This window comes from Ptiloglossa arizonensis, chromosome 1 (genome assembly GCF_051014685.1).
Source record: "Ptiloglossa arizonensis isolate GNS036 chromosome 1, iyPtiAriz1_principal, whole genome shotgun sequence".
NCBI lineage: Eukaryota > Metazoa > Arthropoda > Insecta > Hymenoptera > Colletidae > Ptiloglossa > Ptiloglossa arizonensis.
In genome coordinates this window covers 8,343,927-8,371,392 of record NC_135048.1, presented here as the reverse complement: position 1 = coordinate 8,371,392, position 27,466 = coordinate 8,343,927, and the positions used below count along the sequence as shown (strand labels likewise).

General features: G+C 36.8%; 1 protein-coding gene across 1 annotated transcript; it reads left to right on the top strand.

Moving 5' to 3' along the window:
• Window positions 1-27,466, top strand: Apime-asta (allatostatin A). Its single transcript, XM_076327688.1, has 3 exons — window positions 1-163; window positions 24,547-24,831; window positions 27,000-27,466. The coding sequence occupies exons 2-3, from the start codon at window positions 24,571-24,573 to the stop codon at window positions 27,324-27,326; spliced, it is 588 nt and encodes a 195-aa protein (XP_076183803.1). The 5' UTR covers window positions 1-163; window positions 24,547-24,570; the 3' UTR covers window positions 27,327-27,466.

The following is a 27,466-nucleotide window of genomic DNA, read 5'->3' as shown; positions in this document are numbered from 1 at the left end:
GACAGCAAAGTCGCGGTGCCCGGCGTCGTCCAGTCAACCCCGACGCTCCTTCAGCTGCGAGTCACGTGAGGATCCATCGAGCATTCGCGAGAGGACAACCGACGACGATCCTTCGATTCTACGACGAGCCTGAAACTCGTCCCGTAGCATTTACCAGCAACAGGTGAGCGGCTTCTTTCACGAAAAGACGCGATTCGGTACCGTGACGAGAACACTACGATAAGTGTGACGATTCGACCGTGTGCTTCCGAGTTTACTACCGTACAGGGGATATTAGGGTTACCGGGGGCAACCGATCATTCCATAGGTCGGGTGGTTTCTTTTAGTACATAATTGTTGTCCGAGGAATCTTTACATCGCGTTGTCCGAGTGGAGAAAATTGCTCGTTTTTCGAAGCTTTTGTACCGTTGTGAAAAATGTTCATATCGCGTTGTCCAAGTGTACAAAATTGGTCGTTTTTGGAAGTTTTTATACCGTTCGGAGGAAGTATCATCTGAGTCTCAGATGTTAGATTGGAAGATTTTATACGGACCAAACTGTTCTCTAAAGTTTTAATTTTACTTTTGGAAATGTTCATAACGTGTTATCGAAGTGTAAAAATTGGTCGTTTTTGGAAGTTTTTATACTGTTCGGAGGAAGTATCCTCTGAGTCTCAGATATTAGATTGGAAGCTTTTATACGGACCAAACTGTTCTTTAAAGTTATAATCATCATTTTGGGAATGTTCATATTGCGTTGTTGAAGTGTAAAAATTGGTCGTTTTTGGAAATTTTGGGAATCTTTATACCGCGTTGTCGAAGTGTAAAATTTGATCGTTTTTGGAAATTTTTATACCGTTCTGAGGAAGTATCCTCTAATTGTAAGTCTCAAATATTAAATTGGAAGCTTTTGTACGGAATAACTGTTCTCTAAAGCCACGATCATAATTTTGGGAATTTTTATACAGTCAATTATTTCATCATTGTCGAAGTGTACTGCAATTGTAAGTTAAAATTGGTATTTTTTTTTTCTTATAACGTGACTCCTATTTACTACTTTGAAAATCTTTATAGCGTTTTATCAAAGTGCTTTCTAACTACAAGTAAAAATTGCCGTTCTACAAATATTTTTGTCATTTGAAATTTGATTCCATATTATTTAAATGTTTTGCAAGTCCGAATAATCAGCGTGAAAATTTTTATATACCGTATTATCAAAGTATTTTATAAATTAAAATCTTGATTTTGGACCGCTAGTATATTTATTATAGTTATTATAACCCGTTGAAATTATAACCCGGAAATAGTCTTTGAGTGGAAACTGTAATTTCAAAAATCTTTTTACTATCGTTTTATAATATATTTTTCGAGAGCCTAATTCCTTGAAAATAATCAGTGTAAGACACCCTTAGCCCTTATGAATTATTAATTATTACATCATTATACCGTAAATTCGTTTAGTACCAAATTATCTTTCTTCAAAATTAACATTTTTTATTCATAGAAATCATGTAATATTAAATTAATTTTAATACCGTTAGAAAAATCTTGGTTCAATGTCAAATAGTTTCAATATCGTATAATTTTGTTTCGTGTAAAAACTTGCAATTTGCCATAATTTAAATACATTTCTGACGATTTTGTAACGGCGAAAGTTTTTTCTTTTCGATTTAGTTTCAATTCTTGAAAACTCAAAACTATTTCAACAATTCGATAATATGGCCATAACTTTTAAGTTTTCACACTATTTGAAGCAATGAAGAAATTTTATTTCTAAATGACCTTAAAAAATGGGACAAACGCTATTGGATGATATATTGTTTATTCAATGCTGAAGCTTCTACTAGTTTTGATATAGCAACAAAGAGAATGAATTATTCCATTGGGTAATAATTATTTTATATCTTTTAAAATTGACAAAGTTAATAATTGTAACTTAAATAACTGTTAGGATAATTGATTAGTTGAACAAAATTTATAAAATTTATTGTAACGTCTTCGACCGTAATTCCACGATAATGACCACCCCTTCGATGAATAATATAATAATTAGATTACAGAACGTAGCATGAATCTTAAAATTTACAAATTAATAGTAAGCAATGAAGAATAATCATTTTCTTATTCTTTTAAACTAATCATTTTATCGTTATTTTGGGTAAATAGTTTAAGAACACTGTTTCGAGTCATATACAGTTGAGTGTTGTTACATATTTGTGTATTAATCGATGCAATTGAATTCTAGATAATCCAAAGGTGTTTTGAAATTTTCTAAATAAAAATTTCAAACAGCAATATATTCATTGAAAGCTCGCTTAGTGTCCGATGTTTATAATATATTCAATATCGTCTCGAGCTGTATAATTGTTTGATTGGAGTGTTCTGTAACTCTTTGTCCATAAAAATAATCACGTTTAAATATGTTAATTCATAGCCCAGTTGTGCTTCTCGTCGTTCGCAATTTACTTCTTCGCGCAACAGGTGACCGTCTTCCGGTACTCGCGAATAAAAAAAGCTTCTTCAACTTTCTTCCCCATTTAATTAACGTTACGACTGTTCCAACGGGTCTTTAATTCCGTGTTTCATCGCTTTACTTCTCACAGTTGTTTAAACTCTCTTCTTTTACGTAGAAACGACCGAAAGTTTCGTCTAATATTTTCTAAAAACGTTCTCTTTGGACAAAAATTGATGAAAGGTACGGTATCCGTATAATTTTTCGCGAATGCAAGAAAATTACATCGATAACAATTTATGGAGAATTGACTCAGGAATTATTTGGTTTATCGTACGGTTGGTAATTCCATTCGACGGGAGTCTATTAATTCCCTTAATTAATAGAAAGACATTCGCTTCTTATTCGAAGAATTAACGAACGGTTTTGAGCAACTCGGATTCATCGTGTTTCCGGAGGGGGGGAGGGGAGGTGGGTTTGCAGTTGTAAACTATAGAAATGATCCTCCATCGACGAAACCCCGAAGTATTTTATAACAATAACATAGAATTTGAATCTCGCGTTTCTGCAAATGTCATCTATTGTTTATTACACGGTTCAACTCAGCTCTCGTGTTTTTATTGAAGTCAACTCCGTGACATCGGCCACGCAATTCCCGCGGCGTTCATTTGTTATTTGTTTGTACTCCTCGATATTTGAATATTTATTTGGTAAACGTGTCATGCCCGAAGGCAAGCATTCTAACGCTTTTCAAGCCATAGATGTGTTGTTCGAGTGTCTAAAGGATTGTTTATGAAACTAAAAATTTTCGTTGGTCGACGTTCGATCGAACGATCAAAATTACGATAAATAAATTTTCTATCTTACGTTGTGGAATTCACACTCTAAGTTTAAATAAGAATCTAATTGGCAAGGTGGTGAGTAACGTTCGTTGCAAGTATAGATTGGCAATGGAAAATTATTTAGTCTTCGTCGACGTTTGGTCGAATGATAAAAATTAAGATAAATAAATTTTGTATCTTACGTTGTGGAATTCACACTCTAAGTTTAAATAAGAATCTAATTGGCAAGGTGGTGAGTAACGTTCGTTGCAAGTGTAGATTGGCAATGGAAAATTATTTAGTCTTTGTCGACGTTTGGTCGAATGATAAAAATTAAGATAAATAAATTTTGTATCTTACGTTGTGGAATTCACACTCTAAGTTTAAATAAGAATCTAATTGGCAAGGTGGTGAGTAACGTTCGTTGCAAGTATAGATTGGCAATGGAAAAATATTTAGTCTTCGTATTTGTGGTTTGTTGTAAAGTTTTACAATGTAAATAGAGTAATCGAAAGAGGATCGAAGATTAAACAATGCATTGCTCGATCATTTTTATACCGAACTGATTGCGACTACGCAACATTTAAGCGAGTTTTCTCACAAACTCGATTCGAATAAATTTAAAATTAGATCTTTGCAAACAAATTTTAACTTCACTTGTGTACGGTACTGGTTTTATTCGTTTTTAGAATATGTATATAAATCTTCGTATTCCCGTGATAAAGACGTTAAGGAAATGAACAATTTTCGTATGACATTTAGTTATCGGGAATTTTGAATTATCGAAAGTGATCGATTTAAATTCTATCGGTACCGATAACTATCAATTCTGCAGCTTCGTAGTTTAGTGCCACGGTTATTCTCGAGCAGAAAATAACGTGATTATGCATTTCATTTGTAATATAGGATAGTTTATACGATAATCTCTAATTTGATTTTTTAACGATAATTTTCAAGTTTCTATCGCAAAATTCACATTTTGAACTTGAATTATTGATTCCTTCTTTTAAATCAAACATTCTTGGAATTACATTTATTTAACATTAATTAATTACTGCTATTTTTATGCTTTAATATGGAAACGCCTTCTACACTGGGTAAGGAGAGTGGTAGAATTTGACATGGAGTTTTTTCTACTAGGAGAATCAAATTTGTTCATACGAGATTCTGTTTTTGAGGAAATTGATTTTGAAAATTTGTAGGACACGAATACGATGGAACACGATTTGGTTAATGTGTCTGTTATCGTTGCTAATTATTTCTATTCGCGTTGGTATGTGTAAACATTCGTGATACTACGGTATCATCCGTTATAATTAAACAGAAAACAATTAATATTATACCAACATCAATATTCACGAACATCAACGAAAAGTGACAATATTTCACTCCAAATATTTACAAAATCAATTTTCTAGAAATCAAAGAGTCGTATACCAAGGGTGAACAATTTTTATTCCACATTTTCGATTTAATTTTCCATAAAAAAATTTGTCCACGAAGTTGTATTCCTCGTTCTCTCGTTCATTATTTATAATCTTGTACTTTTATTTTTTATTTAACGATTTTAACCCGCACAGTTGTAGCAAGAGAAATCAACCCTAAGGAAGGAGCAATTTCTAAAAAAATGTTTCGTTTTGCACTAAATTGAATAAAAAGTATTTAATTTATTTACTTTTCAAAAATTCCATTAAGTGTATTTGCTAGTAAATAATCTTAGATACACCTCTCTGTGCATATCGGTAAGATTTTTAACGGGAATGTAAATAAAATATTTTCCTTAAATTCACTATGAAACGGAAACTGTTCGCGATCGATATCAAGGACTCACGTGCAGACTTTCCTTTGAGAAATCAATCTCACTACGGGAACAGTTGCGTTCAGTAATTTTGCGTCTGGAAATTTCACGTAATAACGGGACTCCGAGTCCCTCGTATCGTCGTGGAGAATCGCTTTCGTTGTTTATTACCATCGTCGCGAGAATTGATATCGGAACTTCCGTTTCAGCGAAGTTTGCGAGGGAAAAAGTCGTCAGCTGCAATCTTTGCGTCGCGAATCACTTTTTCTTCCCGCGTTCCGACGGCGCCGGTTTCGATGAAGGGGAGATAATCGAGGGGCTGCAGTGAAACGCGAAACTTTCGCTAGTTATTCGGCGTTGTCGGGATAGTTAGTCCGACGTGATTGGAAAATATGCGACAACACGGCGTTCCTTGATGCATTTCAAATTGCGCGCGCTCGAAAGGGATACGTTCTAGCTCGGTTATCAGATGTGACGCGATGCGAACGAAAGGGAAGAAACATTAGCAAATTATATAGTGCAAAAGAGATTTTGGCAAACAGTAGCAAATTATGTAATGTAAAAGAGAGTTTTGCAAAGAGTAGTAAATTATGTAGTGTAAAAGAGATTTTTGCAAACGAGTAGCAAATTATGTAGCGTAAAAGAGATTTTTGAGAACATTAACAAATTATATAGTGTAAAAGAGATTTTCGAGAACATTAGCGAATTATGTAGTGTAAAAGAGATTTTTGAGAATAGTGGCAAGTTATGTAGTGTAAAAGAGATATTTGAGAATAGTGGCAAGTTATGTAGTGTAAAAAAGATTTTTGAGAACATTAGTGAGTTATATAGTGTAAAACAGATTTTTGAGAACATTACATTAGTAATGTATCGTAATGTTTGACGACGTTTGGTGACATTTATTACGTAAAAAGGAAATATTTCCTGACACAAGTGTGCCTTGACATTTTTCCATCGTTTCAAAGAATAGAGTGAGAGACATAAATTGAACGATGACGTTCCGAATACTTTATATAGCAGTAAGAAACGATTCGATAGAGTTTAGAAAAATGTCTTTGTTTAAATTTAGGAGAGAATATTCAAGACCGTAGTAGTACGAGTCAACGTTCCGAGACAGTGGAATTGGTCGCTGTTCTGTCAACCTCTGTTTCTACAACTTTCGTATTTTATTATAAATTTTGTCATATAACGAATAATACAAAATTATTCTCGCAGACTGTAGATCGTGTTTGAAATAATGTCGATGTGATTTACGGTTGCACTGTGTTTCAAAACACTTCGATCGATGAAATTGAGCTATTCGATTTTTTAGATTTACACTGATAATAGTTAATTCAAACTATACACTTGCGAAGAGCGAAATGATCGTTAAATACCGACGTTTGATGCACAACAAAATGTCTAATAAATTAATTTTATATCTTACAGCACGTATTTCCTTATTTGCTTCATTCACTTTCGTCTTTCATGAGCTATAAAAAAGAACCAATGCAAACAACCATTAAGGCACCGAAATACTTAAATTACTAGTCTATGATAGATCGAGTTGTTAGTTTAGGCCAGGGTGTCGCCGCTTGTTTATTCATTAGTGTAGGATATAGAACGTGGTCAAATTTAGGATGACATTTATTTATTGACACGAAATTAACAAATTGGGGGAATTTCTTGAAAATTACACGACAGTCTTGATGAAGTTTAAATTTCCAATTTACATATACAGTATCCAACTATACGAAACACAGTCACGTGTCATTAACTAATAGAAGTAAATAATATTACATTTTTCCGATATATTTACATAAATACACTAAGCATGGATTAGCAAGATTCGTTCAATGAAAACGAAGTCAAACACGATCTCGTTCGAAATATTCTACACGTAGACCCGATTTGATTTCTTAAAATGGCATACTATGTTGTAGATTATGCGATATAATATTTTTTATAAATTAATAATTAATTACAGTAGCATCAGTCACGACGGGGCGAAATTTTCATTTAAACTGTATGCTCGCTTGTCAAAATCCAAACTAATTTCATATTCAACATTTTTTTCTACCGCCCATAACCAGATGTTTCGTTCATAACTTTGAGGTTAGATTTCACCCCTGAAGGCAAACATCAACTCAAAAAGGAAATATACTTCTAATATTCTTCAATGCTTTGTTTGTGTGCCAAGTTACAACAAAATCAAAGATTGGCAATTTCGGATACAACCTGAAAATTTGAATACGCTTCTAATATTTTCCAATGTTTTGTTTGTGTGCCAAGTTACAACAAAATTGAAGATTGACAATTTCGGGTGATGCACCGACACGAAAGAAAATTTGAATACGCTTCTAATACTTTTTAATGCTTTATTTGTGTACTAAGTTACAACAAAATTGAAAATTGACAATTTCGTGTGATGCACCGACACGAAAGAAAATTTGAATACGCTACTAATATTTTCCAATGTTTAATTTGTGGTCTAAGTTACAACAAAATTGAAGATTGACAATTTCGGGTGATGCACCGACACGAAAGAAAATTTGAACACGTTTCTAATATTTTCCAATGCTTTATTTGTGGCCTAAGTTACAACAAAATTGAAGATTGAGAATTTCGGGTGATGCACCGACACGAACGAAAATTTGAACACGTTTCTAATATTTTCCAATGCTTTATTTGTGTCCTAAGTTACAACAAAATTGAAGATTGACAATTTTGGGTGATGTACCGACACGACAGAAAATTTGAATTGCTTGTGGGGTAAGTGGATCAACGGTATCCGAAACATGTAACTTCTCGTCGACTTGTAGCGATAAATCGTCTCGTTGTCCCAATCCAGGGTGTTGCCGCGTAATTCGAGTCGCGTGTTCAACAAATTGGGGCGAATATTGCCGAGAAAGAGACAACGAAGAGTGCGTAATAGCCGGCGACGCGTACGAAAGATTGATGCGGCACGAGGCAGATACGAGAAGAATCAAAATGGAAGAGGGATAAACGTACCACGGGGTATGAGAAAAAAATAACGAAAAAAGAGAGAGAGAGAGGAACCCACGGATCAAGCGTGGTTATTAAAGCGCAGTTATTACAGGATTTTTCTACCTTATAAGCTCTGCACTCGTGAGCGTATAACACGCGTTATTACTTCCCGTCGCCGCCTTATTTCGTGCAAATGAAATACGAAACTGTGCTAATCAGGCCAGTTGCAGCTACGTATCGAAACAATCTACCGTGTTTACATCTGGATGCTTCATCTGCAAGGGTCGATTTCGTGTTTCGAACGAATACTTACCGATGTGTGCCCAGTGTTTTCTTTCCCCAGGAGTCGGTCTTATTCAAAATACGGTTCACAGTTCAATGGCGGATCTCGTAGACTTCTTAAAAAACTACCGTGCCGGACCGACATGACCGGAATAAACTCGTTTAATTTTCTCGAAAATTTATCCCTATGAGCTACAGTTTCTTCTGCTTAGACTGTGGTGTAAAAGACGTCAGATCGAATATAACGTTGTATTTGCGATCGAGGCGAATTTTAGTTCCGGACCGACGTAACTGAACGACACCGAACCGATGTGACTGGACCAATTTCGCTTAATTTTCTCGATAATTCGCAACCACGAACTTATAGCTTTTTTACTCGTACGTAATCGACAGATGTAACGTTAGATTTACGATTGGGGTGGATTTTATTTGCGAACTGACGTAACTGCATGACACCGAACCGATGTAACCGAACCAGTCGCGTTCTATTTTCTTGAAAACTTGCATCACCTTTCTTAATAACACAAACTTAATATACACCAAACGATCGAATAGAATTTTCGATTTTTTTCGATTCGAGAGAATATTACAAAAAGTACAGGGAATATAGTAGTTAGTAAATTCATACGGGACACATCGCGTATAATCGATAACGTCAATTCCTTGAAAATATTCCAAGAAGTTTCCTTCACTCTTTGTCATTCCACGTTTATACAAGGCTTCAGAACTGCCACAAAATGACGCAGAATGACTTTATTTCGAACAAATAGTGCAAAGGAGAACTTGAGGTAGGGAGAGACTTTCCACGGTACGTCGTAACTAGATTGCTATCGTTTTTGCGGACAATACCACTGTAGGAGGCAACACGGTTATTGGAAACGCCTTGTTGCGCGTGAAATTTGTCGAGTGACGTTCTTTACAACGAAAGCGATACAATGGAATATCGCGATTTTTATGAATCAACGTGGCACGAGCATTGTCACGCTTTTGATGCTTCTTCGTGTGTTCGTCGATTGGTGTTTATCCCGTGTCGTCGATATAACAATTTATTAAACATCAATAGCTTAAAGCGTTGATACCTCGCTAACGTCGTGAATGATGTACGACGCGACGTAAATTTTGACAGTGAGAGGCCTAAGTGGATGGAAACGGAAGTCGTTGAACGTTTACTTAAATTAACGGGTAAACACGACTACTTTTATACTCCGCGTGAACGATCTTTCCGTCAGAAATATTAAAGTCGAACATCTTAGAGCTATCGGAGGACACGAATTATCGATCAGATATTTTGTCTCTTCTTTCCGTGAAAAACAGTTCAAAGACAGTCTCAGGAAGAATTTCATCTTGATCGAGTGCCTCGGAGAAGAAATCAATACAAAACCGTGAGACTAACTGTCAATAACTTGCAACGAAGAATGGTACGATTTGCTTCAAATATTATTTATACAGGTTGTATAATTTTTGATAGAATTGACGACAGTTCATTTCTGGTTAGAAAATCAATTGAAAGTGTACGATGCTAATTTCGCGTGCAAATCTTCATTCGCGAGATAAACGACTTTGAAAATCATTCAGTGCAGGCGCAGTGTGGTGCAGTGCTACGCCATTGTGTGCTGCGCGCGCAGCGTGTTGCCATTAATGAGTGCGCGTGCACAACGTGCGGTTCGAAGTTGATTTTCTCGAGAAGGGAATATCGTAGGAAAAAATTGTATTCGACAATTTCGATTTACTTTTGGACAAATTATTCGATCGTATTATCGTTTATATCGTGTTCTGTATTTCGGTGGATTAAACAGAGCAAGAATCTTCAAAAAATCACTACACGGAAGTGCGTTGCCTCTGGGTGACTAAAGTTAGGAGAACATCGTAAAGGGCAGCCAAGTGGCAGAGACACGGTGGTCTAACGAGGTTTAATTTCACACCGGGGGGCACGTTTCTCGTCTCCCGAGAGAGGAATATCGAGAAGTGACTTTAATCCCATTTCTGGGCTACGAAGTACCTGTTCACGAGTTGTCGATAAGATCGATGATAATAACGGGAGCAACGTATCCGAACCTTCCTCGAGTGGGGTTGTGATAAAGTGTAGTTCGTCAACAAACGTTAATACCCTTTTGTATTGTTCCGTTGGTCATTCGTGAGGATCTTCAACGGAAGCCTGTCAATGTTGAAGAAACAATTTAGCCACGGTGCGAGTTGTTTCTGGTTACTCATTTGGGTTCGAGATTTTTGCTTCGACGATTATAGAAATTATAGTTTCTTGGCAAACCCGTGAGAAAATTGAACATATGACACAACCGATCAATTGATATAGTAACTAAGCATCCACGATTAAGAAAACAGAGATTCTAACTCGTGAAATGATTCTAAAATTGACCAAGAAAATTCGTGGCGTTTTTATGGCCAGACTCCATAAATTTTACATTCGAGTTACAAGTTTGGAGTACAAATAAAATTGGAAGAAATGTCCGTCGGATGGTGACTCGACGAAAGGAAATGAAACTAGCCTATCCTGGCTAGTTTATTTCGCCGAGAAGAAAACTCGATTTCATTAACGTGAAGGAAAAGGAAGACACGTGGGTGTCCGTCAACAAGGGTGACCAAGCTTGATAGGGAAAATAAGAGACAGCTTAAAATTTAATTAGCGAATCGCCGATGGCTCTCGGCCTGGGGCACACCGAAGGGTGCGTTAATCTCATTTCCGGTCACGGAGTGGATCGCAGAAAAGCATCGAAGATACTCGAGAGACTCGACATCCTGCTGGGACCAGAAATGCCCGCGTAACTTTCGCAATCGGTTCGTGTGTCCTTTCCGCGGTCCACAGGATTCCCCTTTTTCTCGGCCAACTTCATCACTCGCACTTCCGCTACAAATTCTACGAATCGGCCACGAGCAGCCTGATTTACCACCGGCGTCGGGAGACCTCGACAGTCGCTTTAAATCACCCAAAGGGTGGTTCCCCGGAGAGTGGACAGTCTGTTCGTAACGACAAATCGTCCGACACGGTTCCCTCCTTCTCGATAATCTGGAAAAAGTGACCTGGTGATTTTCGAACGGATCCCTAGGTTATTGGCGATGATCGTTCATTTCGAGGTTAGTCTGATCATCGAGAAGATATCGTACAGAGGAAGCAGATACCATAGAAGTGATCGTTGAATATCTTCAGAGATGTCAGGGTAGAGAGTCTGAGGTAGATCTAGATTAAGGTTTGATTGTATCTTGTGCTAGAATGATGTCATGGTCGAATTTTATCAGGTTTGGTAAGATCTAACTTGGAATGATTAAATCTGGATCAGGCTTTGGGTTATACTCGAAAAGGTGGTAGAAATGGTTCTGGATAACGGCCACCTACCAGGAAGCATAATGCTCGATGTTATCAGCTACTTCAACTCCTTGGGTTAAGAAGAGATTTGGGTCACCACCGATCTGCTGCGGGAACACCGGTTCTGTTTCCAAGTTTTGCCAAGTTTTGCCAAGTTCTACTATTTAGTACTGTTGCAATGTCTTAAGTTACATCTGAGTTAGGTTTAGTGCTATTATTGCATCTAGGTCTAACTTGGGTGTACTACTAGTATTTCTAAGTCTAAATTGAGTGTACTACTAGTATTTCTAAGTCTAAATTGGGTGTACTATTAGTATCTCTAGGTCTAAGTTGGATGTGTTACTAGTATTTTTAGATGTAAGTTGGCTGTACTAATAGTATTTGTAAATCTAAGTTGTGTATCTCTAAATCTGAGTTGGCTACAATACTATTAGGTTGTTCGGAAAGTCATTTCGTTTTTTTTTTTTTTTTGTGAAAATGAAACACGATTTTTTTTAGAGTGTATAAACATTTTATTAAATTATATATTCTCCATTTTGGAAAACGAAATGACTTTTCGAACAACCCAATAGTATTTTTAGATCTAAGTTGAGTGTGCTACTAGTACCTCTGGGTTTAATTTTGGCGTGCTACTAGTATTTCTAGGTCTAAGTTGGATGTACTGATAGTATCTCTAGGTCCAAGTTGAATGTAGTATTAGTATTTCTAGGTCTAAGTTGGGTATGTTGCTAGTATCTCTAGGTCTAAGTTGAATGTTGTACTAGTATCTCTAAGTCTTGAGTTATATCTGAATTATGCCAGTAGTACTATCTATAATTCTTACATTAACTTTGAGTTGTGCTACAAATTATCTAAGTATAATTCACAATCAATATAACAGTGGGCACCAAAATATCGGAAATGTAATTTACGATATGTCATTTAACGACTTGTATACTTTTAACAGTGCACAAACAATCGTGCTGATAAAATTATTTGTCTTTGACCTTTCAATTTGTATGATTGGTCTTCTTCAAATTGGAGTTCAAAAATTATAATACATACTGGTGGGACGGTTAATATTACTGGTCGGAAAATGATTCATCGAGTAAAAATCGATCGATAATGTAGAATAAATTCTTCTGTACCAAGTAGCACTCGCTCCTATCTCTTGATTTAAAGAATCTCGTTGTAAACTATTAATTTGATTCAATATTGCGTTCATTGTACAATATTCGCAACGTTGTACTTCGTATTCGATCATTTTTGGTATCTTCTTTACCATCGGTTTCAACTATTAGTATCTACAGAGCTACCAGGGATGGCGCGACAGAGTAACCGTGAGTAGACATACTGTTTGCATCGAGAACTTTGGACGACTCTGGAGAAAATGTTCAAATTCGAGTCCCCTCGTAAACGAAACTCCCTACAGGGAAATCTTATTCTACATTTTCGATTCGTTTTCACACGAGGAATCATCCCTCCCCGAATAGTACCATTTTCCCTCGGCCCATTCTCGATAAATCCGCATCCCATCCACACAACATTTCATCTCCTTTCGTTTCTACAAATTTCAAATCACTTCTCCAGTTTATTTATCTTTTTTTCGCGTAATTTCCATCCGGAACTGTCGATACACCAGATAGCGACCCATTTCGAAACAGAACAGTACTCATTGATACCCTACAAGTCCTTGAAACCTACTATCGCGGACAATCAGTTGGCTATAGGTCGGATTATGTAAACGTGTGTTTCGAGACCGCGCGATACCTTTCCGTCGATCAATCAAAAACGCACATGGGAGTAAAACAGGCTCGAACATCGAATGGGAAACGATTTATTGAAAGAAATGCATTTACCAAACGCTGTAATTCGGTGCAAACGTGCACCAATTTGGCCGATATCCGATATCCTCGAGATGAATATCTTTCCATTTATTGTTCCATCGTCCCTCGTGTCGTTTAATTTTCTTTCGAATACTCGTTGAACGCCGGGTATCTCGGTTTCGAATTTTTCACAACGGCCACGATAATCTTCTCTAAAAGATATCGTCCCGCACCGAGTGAAGTTCCTTAATCCGGCAGGAACTCACCAAGGACTTTCGAGAGTTCCGATTTAATCTCGAGTTTTAAGCTCCACGGCGACGATACCGTGCAGGTATCTGTCAAAATGTTAAGTGGAATTCTTCCAGGCTGTGCGAACGTGATAATCTGAGCAATTTTATACGGTACGATTTAAATATAGACTAGCATACTGGATTACTCGTTGACGGGGATATTGGATTTAGGTAACTCTAGGTTGTAGTGTTTCGTTGAATTCACTGGTCTGTCGAGGATACCGATTTTGTATTAAATTAATCTCGTTCCATGTTGTACGATTCGGTTTTCTTCTCGAAAATCCCGACTGGTTTAATCGAAGTGGCTCGTAGAATTTTATTCAAGCATTCGATTCAATGAAACGTTAGAACTACCACTTGGACATCACTACGAAGAACATTATTGTATTTGATTCAAGTACCAGGTTGAATTCTTTTGTAAAGTTTTTTCTTCTAGACAATTCGTACACACTCTATGGTTATAGACCAATCGTTGATGTTGCTTCTCAGTCTAATACCATCGATTGAATCTTCGTATCTAAAATTAGGTCTGCGTACTGTTGCACGAGGGACTGCCAAAGTCAGGAGAGATTCTCGGTAAACGCGAAAGTTACTTAATTTTAAAGTTCGCGAGCACTTTGTCGTTCAACGAATGATTTTATGCGGGAACAATGGACGCGTTGGAGATCTTTCGTCATTCATTGTTTTACTTATCGCGATCATTTTCACCGATAGTTGCTTATGTTTCGTGGAACACAGGACAAGCATTCAAACGACGTCTATCGGCTCGTATACATGTCGTTTATACGATCGAACGAAACGAAACTATGAGGCAACGCAAAATTGAACGTGACGCGTGTAAAAAACAAAAAAAGAAGAAAAAAAAACAGCTACGCGTGCTATCGTGTACCGTCGATCGAATAAACTTGATTTCTCGCTCGAGCAAAATTAGAAATTTTATTACCGTCGGGCTTTTCGTGTTTGCTGATTTTCCAGAGCTTCGAATTTCGATGGCCTCGCGAGTCACATCGCTCTGACTACTCACATCGATAAAAACATTGATGTGAAATTATTTATTCCGATATTTTCGTAAATATTTATATTTCGTTTTGATTCGATACGAATCGAATTTGGTAATACTAACAAAAAAAAAAAGAATAAATAAATAAAAGGAGAAGATTCTTCAAATGAACAGACGAGATCGGTTCGGTGGGCTCCAGTCACATCGGTTCGAAAGATTCCAGTCACATCGGTTCGAAGGACTCCAGTCGTATCGGTTCGCGAACAAAATACGATCCTATCTTGAATCCAATGTTATATTTGACTCTTTGACGTTATAAAAGCCACATTTATACTGAAGAAGGAATCTTAAACGTTTACTTTTCAAATATACAATCACCTTAAAAATGATCATACAGTATTTCACAAAATAGGAAAGTCCGATAAAAATAATATTATCGTGCCGATAATCCTATAAGAATTCAATTATTTCTCTATCGAAGGTAGAAATATTTCTATGGAATAACAATATTTATGTATCAATGAATAATCCAGATTTAAAAACTATTCTTTCATGGAAAACAACTCGATGCTGCATTTCTACGTACAGAGAGTACTTGTGGATAAAGTAATCGGTACTGTTTATATCCTGGAGATAAGATTTCCGTTCCATGTTTACTGTCAAACTTGAAAAAATATTAAATAAAATTTTTCCTCAGATACGAATAGATTAAACTTTGCAAGAAATTGTTTCGGTTGTTGTCACATTGTCGGTCGTCCATTTTACATACAACGATTTATATTTCTAACTCACTTTGGTTTATCACAATGTATCGCTTATGCATCAATACGTGAGACTGACTGTACATTCTATTGTACAGTCTGTTTGATTCTATTCAACGAGTTACTCACACTCTCTGTACGCGTTATCTTCGCTATTGTTGCGAATACTTGACACGTCAAACGAACAAATACTCTCTTTGCTACTAACTGAACAACATTTCTAAATGTTGATCGAATTAACCTGGTTGCTGAGCCTCGATATTTCGTAATTTTTCCATATCGATCCAACGCTCTGCCCCTCGTCACCCCTTGTTTGCATACACGTCTGCACACGGCCGGTAATAATCTACTTCGTTATGCTGGATATCGTGTATAGTACACCTCTGTCAGAACTCTGGCCATTTATCGCGCACGGACGCGGAAATTGAGCCGGGAAACGCGATTGGTAGAGAAAAATTTCTAGACACCGTAAATTCGGTCCAATTTTACAAATCTGAGATTAACAAAGTCAAGAGCGACACGCGTTCGTTACGTTTTGTTTGTTTCGCTGTTAGAATTGTGCGTGAAAATTAATTTTGAGAACAATACGTGTTGTACGTACACGTGCACGTGTACACATCAAATTGTATCGACTCGAAGAACTTCATACATAGAGGATTATACAATGAAAGCAATACAACTTTACGAATTGGAATGAAATCGAACTTCGAATCGAAACTAAATGAAAACCATGAAAAGTAAATCGATGCTTGTTGTTTTATTTCGGAGTGCACTCGATGTGTATTGTACACGAACTGAAATATTATTTAAACATTATTTAAACATTCGATGTGTATTGTACACGAACTGAAATATCATTTAAACATTATTTAAACATTCGATGTGTATTGTACACGAACTGAAATATTATTTAAACATTATTTAAACATTCGATGTGTATTGTACACGAACTGAAATATTATTTAAACATTATTTAAACATTCGATGTGTATTGTACACGAACTGAAATATTATTTAAACATTATTTAAACATTCGATGTGTATTGTACACGAACTGAAATATTATTTAAACATTCGATGTGTATTGTACACGAACTGAAATATTATTTAAACATTCGATGTGTATTGTACACGAACTGAAATATTATTTAAACATTCGATGTGTATTATACACGAACTGAAATATTATTTAAACAAACACAATGATTGGGTTCGGTGGAGTGAACACTTAGAATACTTTGCAACACTCTCCCTTGCAGTGAAAATATTCTCTTCGCCTTTTGCACTACATTGACCTAGTGAACGCTTCTTGAAACGCGTTGATCAACAACCGAACCAGTAATTTTGAATTTATCCACAAAACGACTACTATTCATTTGAAGAATTTTCTCGCAATGACGGTTCATTCGAAGAATCTTCTCGTTTTATTTCTTTCTTTTGTCAGTATCACCAAATTCGATTACGTACCGAATCAAAACGAAACATAAATATTTACGAAAATATCGGAATAAATAATTTTACATCAATGTTTCTCTCGATTACTAATTATGTAATTTCGATGAGAAATTTTAGTAACTTCAACATCATGAAAATTATTTTTTCGTCCAGACTCGACACTTTTCGAGTAGTAACACCAGTTTGGAAACACCCTGTACATATATCTTAGAACCGAGAATGAAGTGGTTCGCCGTATATTGGTTACACAACTATACACCAACAGCGAGAAACTTCCCAGGACGCGGAACTCGGCGTGATCGATGCACCCTAAACGTATCATAAAAGCCGTGAATAATTCATCGATATTTCCGCATGCTTTCACAACATTGAAAAGGTTCCCGCATCGCTTCAAAACGACGCATCCCAAAAAACTCTCGTAAATAGCATGCGAAAAGGAGCCGTGACCTTCTGATAAGAGCGAACTGTAAAACGTGAACCATCCAAAGAGATTGCGCATCGTCACGCTCGGGTTCTCCCGTGTTCTATTTTATTTTTGAAAAAAAAAAAAAAGAAAGAAAGAAAAAGGTATCCCTGCAAAATGGAATTTACTCGACGGGAATAACGCGAGCGAAGTCGCTGCTGCTGCAAGTATCCGTGAAATAAAAACACGAAGCTGGGAGTAATTAAAAAATAAATTACCGGTGTCGCCTGGAAGCTTAACGACCGAGGCACCTGTTGCGAGGATCGATTCCGTTTCACGGGGTGTTTCTGTTTTTAAATCGTGTTTTCGAATTTTCATCGATTTCTCGATAAGAGACCCGTACGACGTCATTGATCATTCCTTTTTTCGGCATTTTAGCTGTCCTTTGAATTTTACACTATTGTATTTCTTCCCTGTTTGCTTCTTTGCTCGTTTATCTACTTGTTTGTAATAATAATTATCGATCGAATAAATATAGAAAATTTACAGTGCGTCCCAAACGTCACCGGTCGATTTCAATTTCGCGTTATTCTTAAAACGTCGAACCGATTTACTCGAAACTTGACACATGTCATCTAGACAGATGGGGAATTGATCGTGGAAAAGTACACGGTGAAAGAACGCGTGAAAATTATTCAGGCGTATTGCGAAGAATCGCGATCTTTAATACTAACGATTCGGGCACTTCGTAATCGTATCCCTCGAAATCATGTGCCGGCGGAAAACACTGTGCAAAGTTTCGTCGTTAGATTTATCGAAACTGGTTCAGTTGAAGATCTGAAAAAGTCACCGCGTTTTCGTATCGCTCGTTCGAGTGAAAATGTTGCTGAAAATGTGCGAGAAATCCCGGACAAATCGATTCGACACCGTTCTCGGGTACTGATCATTTCGAGGACCAGTTTGCAAAGAATTTTGACAAAAGATCTTCATTTGCACGCTTATAAGATTCAATTGTGCCACGAACTTAAACCATTGGACCATATCCAAAGTCGTAAGTTCGTGGATTGGGCGTTGCAGAAGAAAGAAAACGATGATCATTTTTTCGACAGAATTGTCCTTAGCGACGAGGCGTATTTTCATCTAGATGGTTACTCGAATAAACAAAATTATCGCATATATGGCTTGGAAAATCCAAGACAGGTTGAAAAATTGCCAATGCATCGAAAGTGAGTCACCGTTTAGTGTGGTTTTTGATCAATAGACGCGATCCGGCCACTCTTCTTCGAAAATGATGATGGAGAAATGGTTATATCAAATGTGAATGTGAAACGGTATCGCGACACGTTGACAGGCTATTTCCAGCGTCAATTGAAAGGTCTTGACTCGGCTGATTTTTCGTTTCAGCAAGATGGTGCTTCTTGCCACACAGCGAACGAAACACTGGCACTGTTGCAAACAAAATTTCCGCAACGTGTCGTTTCTCGAAGAGGTGATGTCAATTAGCCACCGAGATCGTGATATTTGACACCTTTGACCTTTTTCTTTGGGGTCACGTCAAAGGTAAAGTTCATGCGGACAATACAGAGACAATTCCAGAACTGAAAGACAACGTCGAACGTGTCATTGGTGAAATTGATCCGAGTTTGTGCGAAAACGTCGTGAAAAATTTTGGAAAAAGATCGGTGGTCTGTAAAAAAAACCAAGGTGAACATTTGGAAGATTTCTTGTTTTATTATTAACTCCCAAGAGTTGTACTTTTCAACCAAAAAAAAAATATCAAGATTATTTAAACCGTTTGAGTTTTATTCAAAAAATAAATCGACCGGTGATGATTGGGACACCCTCTATATCCTCGTGTACATTTCGTCCTGACATCCGTGTTCAAAACCGTTTGAGTTTTATTCAAAAAATAAATCGACCGGTGATGATTGAGACACCCTCTATATTCTCGTGTATATTTCGTCCTAACATCCGTGCTCAAAACCGTTTGAGTTTTATTCAAAAAATAAATCGACCGGTGATGATTGGGACACCCTCTATATTCTCGTGTATATTTCGTCCTAACATCCGTGCTCAAAACCGTTTGAGTTTTATTCAAAAAATAAATCGACCGGTGATGATTGGGACACCTTCTATACGCTTGATTCGTCGATGGACTAAATTTTTCAATTTCTCCCTCAAATGAATTTTTTTCATCCGCTATCGTACAACTTGTACCACGACATCCAACGACTGAGATGGAAGTCAAACAAATGAAAGTCACTCGGGGGGTGAGATCTGTTGAGTAATTCCCATTTCCCAGAGGATGGAATTATAAAACTAATTTATCAGGATAAATGTATGGACGTGGGAGGGTCGTGTGTAGCAAAATATAGCTCCCGAGGAATAACGATTTTATAATAAAATTTTTCTTAATTATTGACCATTCGTAGGAAAAATGAGAAACCCAAGGCAAGAATTCATTCTATTAAAAATACAGCGAAATTGGGTGAAGTAACTATTTAGATTGTAGAAAACGGGAGATTTTTGAACTACTACGGTGCGATTAGGCATACTGTACGATCACGAGAACCCTAACACACCTAACACCGATAGAAAATCAGTTTCATTGCTAGAACAAAATATGGACTTTGTCCAAAGAAACAAAAACCCACGAAACAACACAGAACTTCGATCAACCACTGCCAATCAATAACACGAAGAAGAAAGATCGAATAATTATAACAAAGCTGAAAACAGGATACTGTAAACTTACACACGAGTGTAAAAACTCGTAAACTAAAATCACAACTGATCATATACTAATCGAATGTGAAAGATGCTACACCCAAAGACAAGAACACAAGATAACATCGTCTACAATCTTGACGTCACAGAAACAAGTAGAAAATGCCTTGAAATATCAAACAGAAATGAACAACTACCATAAAATGTAACCACATTAAGAAAAAAGAATTCAGCATCAAGATCGATGCGACGTTATACACGAGTGAACGAAAATTACATTGCTCTGCAACACTCGCGATCTAGGATTCTTGGATAGCCAAGGATCACGTGTAGGTTAGATCCAATAACGGATCAGTTTTCCAAGAATACTCAGGAATTCCAGGGGAGTATCAGGAAGAGAAAGTGGAATCCTGATTTTCGCTTATCGTCGCATAAATGGGCCCACTTTTGAAAATATATTCACCCTCGTCTATTAGAAACGTGACGATAAAAGGTTCACTCCGTTGATGGGATTTGTTTTCGAAACACCGATATGGGTCATCTTCGAAATAATTCACCGCGTGGGTACAATTTATCGAGACTTTGATGGATTCTTTCAGAACTTCCGTACCCTTGGAATGGCGGTCCTGGCCCTTGGAAATTAAACGAAGTCTGGGAACGCGTATTCGAGCTTTCGTGTACTGGCCTCGGCGGAATTGCCACTTTAAATTGCGGCAGATTTAATTTTCAAGACATCTTACGAGAAATGAAATCTCGGGAAAACGTTGCCGCTGAATATTTCACGGGTTTCGTAAACTGGATCTGACAGCCTAATCGAAGTTATTAACAGTAGGAGTAAATTCATGAGGACGCATAGACGTGATGGTATCAGGATCGGTGAAACTGTTCGTTATTTCTCGCGTGCGTGCATCATGATGATTTAGAAAATATTAATAAGAGGATTGTACTGGAAAAAAACGAGCAATTAACTCTTGGGCCGGTACTGCGTTGTTTCGTGGATTTCTAAATTAAAATTGCACTTGGTATTCACGGTGGTTTCCAAATCAGAACTGCCCTGCCCCGTACAGAGTGATTTAGAAATACGTATCCACACTTCAGAAGATATATCTACACAATGTGACGAGTAAAAAATATTCTGCGAACGTTTATGTTGTACCATTTAGTCTTCGAGTTATAAATGATCGAAAACAATGTTTAAAATGTTAAAAAAACAGAAAATCGATTCTTCGAAGTTGGAGTACTAAAATACTCCTTTAAAGGGAATCTGGTACCGTGTTACAGAGAAACGTGAACAGTGTCGAGTAATTTTTACTTGCGATTAAAACGTTTCGACACCGTTCTCAATTTTTTCCAGAAATCATTTTCTCGGCTGTACACGTTGAATCGTTGGTTTTCGTTGAATAAATAATCGATTTTAAACAGCCCCGAAATGAAAATGTCGACGAACAAAGGGTACACTGAACATTTTCTTCGATCATTCGTAATTCGAAAATTGAGGTATACGTGCGTTCGTGAGAGATTTTGACTCATCTCAGTGTGTAGATTCACTCTCTGAAGCATGAACACGTATTTCTGAATCGTTCTGTACGCGGTTCATAGAGTTTTCACTCACAACTATCCCGATCGATATAGATAGACATTCACAGCATCCTCAGGTAGTTTCCGTTTACGAGAAGGAGGCTAACGAGTGTTTACATTCCCATTCGAGTTTGCAGTCTACTAACTCGCTTACGTCATTTGTCCCTACCATCGCACGCATTGTCGCTATTGGCCAGGGACGGTGACGGAGATCGTTAGCAGCCAATAGCGTAAGGGTGCTACTAGATTTTAAACTAGAGTGGGGATGTAAAACCTTAGCCTTCTTCTCGGAGACGGACAGTACCATTCGATTATGAAAAGAAGGCACAGCGTGTTTACAGCCTCGCTCCTCCTATAGTCCTTTGCTACTCGTATCGTAAGAATCGTAATTGATCAAGGACCTCCTATAATCCTATGCTACTCGTATCGTAAGAATCGTAATTGGTCAAGGACCTCCTATAATACTTTACTACTCGTATCGTAAGAATCGTAATTGGTCAAAAACAGTGACGAAAACCGACAATGGTGATCCTAAGTTCGAGTGAGAACTAATTCGTAGCAAGGTGCATTGGCGTAGGCACTGAATAAAAGCGTCAAGTATTTATAAACAGAAAAATTTACTTACGATTTATATATTACCGCTGATTCGATAAGTTGCTCGTAATGAAAAAATGAATAGAATTGAATATGCGTAATAATCATTGATGTTTTGAAAATTATTTTTAGCGAAAAGAACTAGTTTGTATTTATTAAAAAATAATATAAATCCGCTTATATTCATTTCCATCCAGATAAATTCTATATAATTACAATTTGCATAAAAATAAAGTCGTACTAAAATTGAAATAAGTACAACATTTTCTGTTTCTTACAAATTCTCCGAGCAGCTGCTACCGTCTGCAGTTTCAGTCTCGCTTCCTTGATTCGGTATTAAATTTATTACAAAACAAGTTTCATTAATTGAGTCACATACCGCGCAGAGAATACGGCTGTTTCGTTGAAGCTGACGACGAGAAACGACTCGAAATTGCGTCTCTATGAAACGCAACGTTGTGCTTGTTTTAATTTCAGTATGACTTGTTTTTATGTAAATTGTAATTATGTAGAGTTTACCTTGATAGAAATGAATATAAGCGGATTTATACTGTTTTCAATACATACAAATTAGTTCTTTTCGCTACGAACAATTTTCAAAATATTGATTATTATTACTCGTATTAAATTATTAGGTTGTTCGGGAAGTCATTTCGTTTTTTTTCTTTTTTGGCGAAAATGAAACACGATTTTTTTAGAGCGTATAAACGTTTTATTAAATTATACATTCTCCATTTTGGAAAACGAAATTACTTTCCGAACAATCCAATATATTCATTTCTTCTTTACGAGCAACTTATCGAATTAGCGGTAGTATCTAAATCGTAAGTAAATTTTTCTATTTATAAATACTTGACGCTTTTATTCAGTGCCTACGCCAATGCACCTTAAGAATTCGTTCTCACTCGAACTTGGGATCACCACTGTCGATTTTCGTCATTGTTTTCAGCCAATGGCGATTCTTGCTTACGATCACAGGAGGAGCGAAGATGTAAACACGCTATGCCTTCTTTTCGTAATCGAATGGTAAATTGGTATCGCGTCTAACCTAAAATGGTACAGCATTTAACGTCAGCTGTAACTTTGTCCCTTGATCGACCAATACCTCAAGTTCTGATCTCATATACTGTGGGACATTGCCCAACAGTTTCATTAATTTCCTAGTGATTTTCATTGAGCTTGGACATCTGCCCACGTGATGTTAATTCCATGGCTCGAATATCACTAAATCGTATCGCTAACCGAACAGAACCAAAGAGCACTCTGTCCATGAAATATTGAACAGCTAATGAGTGGCGATTGTGGTTATGGTGATTCCTCGACAGATCAACGTTTAATCTCTCTTTCTAAATGCAAACACGAATTCCTAATGCTCGATAGATCAGCTCGCTTCAGATATTCGGTACACCTCGTATTGCAAATTTCTTCGATGGATCGATCATTGTCGATCATTAGCGGATTACAATGGTGTCGTGAATCTTTCGAAGGTTTTGGAAAATCTTTTTAACTCGAAAAGCTGGTTTTCGTCAGAAATTACACATACTTCACGATAAACGTAAATACGAATATCTTAGATAAATGAAAATTCGTTTTCCATTTTTTAAATAACTGCAACGGAATTGAAACTTCAGGGCCGAAATTTTGTTTACGTACTGTTGAAAATATTATATATCGAAGATATGGTACACGATATGATATATATCGATGATACGAGGATATGGATTATACGATGTAAATGTTCTCACAATTCTGTTTCCAAATGAACGGAAATGAAGTATGTTTTCAAATTTATTTACACACCGTGAAATTCATAACGAAAGATTTCAATTTTGCAAAATTTTATTTCGATACGAGTTGATTCTTTCGTGAATTCTCCTTCCCTCGTTTCCATAATAAATCGAATCGATAATTCGTAATCAGGAGAAAGCACTTTTCGAAACGAATTGCCACCAAGTTTAATTAAGTACGTGAACATTTTTCTAAATCGTGTGTAAAATACTCTCGTTGTCAAACGAAACATTCTTTCGATTATTATTAACCCTCGCTCTACCAAGACTGGATCTTTTTCGACCCAAAGACACTCTTGCATCGCTCAATTATACCGTTAGTACAATTTTCATTGAAAATGAAGCAAAGTGCGATAAAATAATAGAATCTCTGCTCGTAATATTTGTGCAAGATCAATTTACGGGTCCGTTTGGACCCAGGGTGTGCTCTCATTTGTGGTCGCTTAAACCGTCACTGGTATTGCGAGGGTTGAAAACTAAACTTTTAGCGGTACTCGTTAAAAAATCAAGAAATCGTTTGTCTGTTTAGAATTAAGCAGCGTCAAGTTTGAAAATGAGGTCGAAAACGAGTTTGATAACGTCCAGCGTTGCATTTGTCTGCATGGTGGGAGTGGTTGGGAGATCAGCAGCAGCCATGGAGGAAACCCCGGGTTCTTCTTTGAATCTTCAACACTACAATTCGATGCTGAATTCTGCAGGTCTCGACGAACCCTTCCCCGAGAAGAGGGCGTACACTTATGTCTCCGAATATAAGAGGCTACCTGTTTACAACTTTGGCATTGGCAAGCGTTGGGTCGATAACAGCGACGACAAAGTAAGTTCAAAGCATCGTCCTCTGTCAAAAACTCATTTTTCCGAGATTTGGAAGAATATAACAGTTTGACATTTTCACAACATTTGTACGAAAGTATTATCGATGGATTCGCGAGGATTTCCCGATGGAAATGAGTTCAAGCACGAGCCAGTTTGAAAAATTTTCAAGTAAACGTGTTTAAAAAAATTTCAAAATTATTCGAATAGCGTTTTAATCGTTCGTGCTCAAGGATTTTTTGTTACACGAAAATGAAACACATCGACGAAATATTTCGTACGGAAAGAAAAAATTAATTGTACATTTACTTTGGAACGTCGCTCTTTTATTTCAATATTCTATGTATTATATTTCACCGAGACACGATATTATTATCTATGATCTTTTTTTGAAAATTGTCTCTCAAGTGTAAAGGGTTAAGTGTGTTAAAAGTAGACCGAATATACATTAGTCGCCAGCACGTTGATAATACCGTTGTAAAAATGTAGTTAAAAATTAAAAAATGTTAATTATTATTAATGGACGAAATTTTTCCTAATTTAGCTCTCCAGAGATATCGTTTTTAGACTTTGCTCCATTCGTATTGATGTCCCTTGTAGAATACGTAGAAGTAGGAAAAGAAGATTTAATTTTAAATGTCAAGATCAAGAGCTTCACCTAGACGTGTTTATTCTCGAAGTTCCATACAGTACAATCTCGTTTATCCGAACTTCGTTTATACGAACTAACAATCCTTAGCCTTGATGATAGAAACTCACGAGTGATCATTCAGTGAGTGATGAAATGATTATGAACACTTTCAACCGTAGAATGAAATGAAAAACAAAATTAATCTTACAATTATTGTAAACTTGGTAATCTTCAATTCGTAGCAATATCTTACAACTATTTTAAAGCTTTAACAATAAAGAAAAAATATATGTACTTACCACTATTTGGTCACACCATATTTCTTATGTATAATTATCTGAACACGTTTCTAAATTTCTATGCTTGAGAAATTTGTTAACAGTTTTCTTATATTTCTGGATCGTGATGCCATATGGATATAACTTTCTCAATTGATCGATGTTTATTGCATACGAATGCAAATATGCATTCAATTCCATTCTTGACAAGATTTCAAATAAGTAGTAGTTTCAAAGTATTCATGATAATTTGATCACCCACTCAACATCGAAAAATACCAAAGTAGTAGTTTCAAAGTATTCGTGATCACCCACTCTATATCGAAAAATACCAAAATAGTAGCTTCACACTATTCGCGATAATTTGATCACCCACTCTACATAAAAGAATACCACAGTAGTACTGTCTAAGTATTCATGGTAATTTGATCACCAACTATAAATTGAAAAATACCACTGTAGTAGTTTCAAAGTATTCGTGATAATTTGATCACCAACTCTAGATTGAAAAATACCACAGTAGTAGTTTCAAAGTATTCGTGATCACCCACTCTATATCGAAAAATACCAAAATAGTAGCTTCAAACTATTCGTGATAATTTGATCACCCACTCTACATAAAAAAATACCACAGCAGTACTATCAAAGTATTCATGGTAATTTGATCACCAACTCTAGACTGAAAAATACTACAGTAGTAGTTTCAAAGTATTCGTGATTACTCATTCTGCATCGAAGAATACCACAGTAGTAGTTTCAAAGTATTCGTAATTACCCACTCTACATCGAAAAATATCACAGTAGTAGTTTCAAAGTATTCGTGATTACCTACTCTACATCAAAAAATACCAAAATAGTAGTTTCAAACTATTCGTGACAACTCGATCACCCACTCTACATCGAAAAATACCACTGTAGTAGTTTCAAAGTATTCGTGATAATTTGATCACCAACTCTAGATTGAAAAATACCACAGTAGTAGTTTCAAAGTATTCGTGATCACCCACTCTATATCGAAAAATACCAAAATAGTAGCTTCAAACTAATCGTGATAACTCGATCACCCACTCTACATAAAAAAATACCACAGTAGTAGTTTCAAAGTATTCGTGATTACCTACTCTACATCGAAAAATACCAAAATAGTAGCTTCAAACTATTCGTGATAACTCGATCACCCCTACATCGAAAAATATCGCAGCAACTACCATTCAAAATCACCGTGACGGTAATCTTCAAAAGCATGCGACTCTGATTTTCCAGAGAGGACGTCAATACTCGTTCGGCTTGGGCAAACGGACAAAGCAGTACAGTTTCGGGCTGGGCAAGCGGAACGATAACATGGACTACCCGATCAGAATGAACCTGGAATACGAACCGGTCAACGAAATGGCATTGCGCTCGCAGGAGAACGTGAACGACTTCCTCGAGGAGAAACGTGGCATACAGCCGTACAGCTTCGGACTTGGGAAGAGGGCGGCAGGCGAGACGTCAGGGAACGGGAAGAGACCTAACGACGTGTTCAGCCAGAGATATCACTTTGGCCTCGGCAAGAGGATTCCCGAGGACGAGAACGACACGTTGGAATAAGACCTCGTCGAGGAAGCTTCGCGCGACGGCCATGTCCAAGCTCGCGTAAACGACGTAGCTCTATTTCGATGTCGCAGAGTTCTGTTGTCAGACGAAATATAACGATAACGCACCAATAAAGACACGTTTTGAAGTTTCAA

What these genes read in the sequence shown, in the direction of transcription:
- Apime-asta (XM_076327688.1), top strand. Translation starts at nt 24,571, where the DNA reads ATGAGGTCGAAAACGAGTTTGATAACGTCCAGCGTTGCATTTGTCTGC. An exon ending in TCGATAACAGCGACGACAAA is followed by an intron (nt 24,832 to 26,999) that starts GTAAGTTCAAAG and finishes CTGATTTTCCAG; the next exon opens with AGAGGACGTCAATACTCGTT.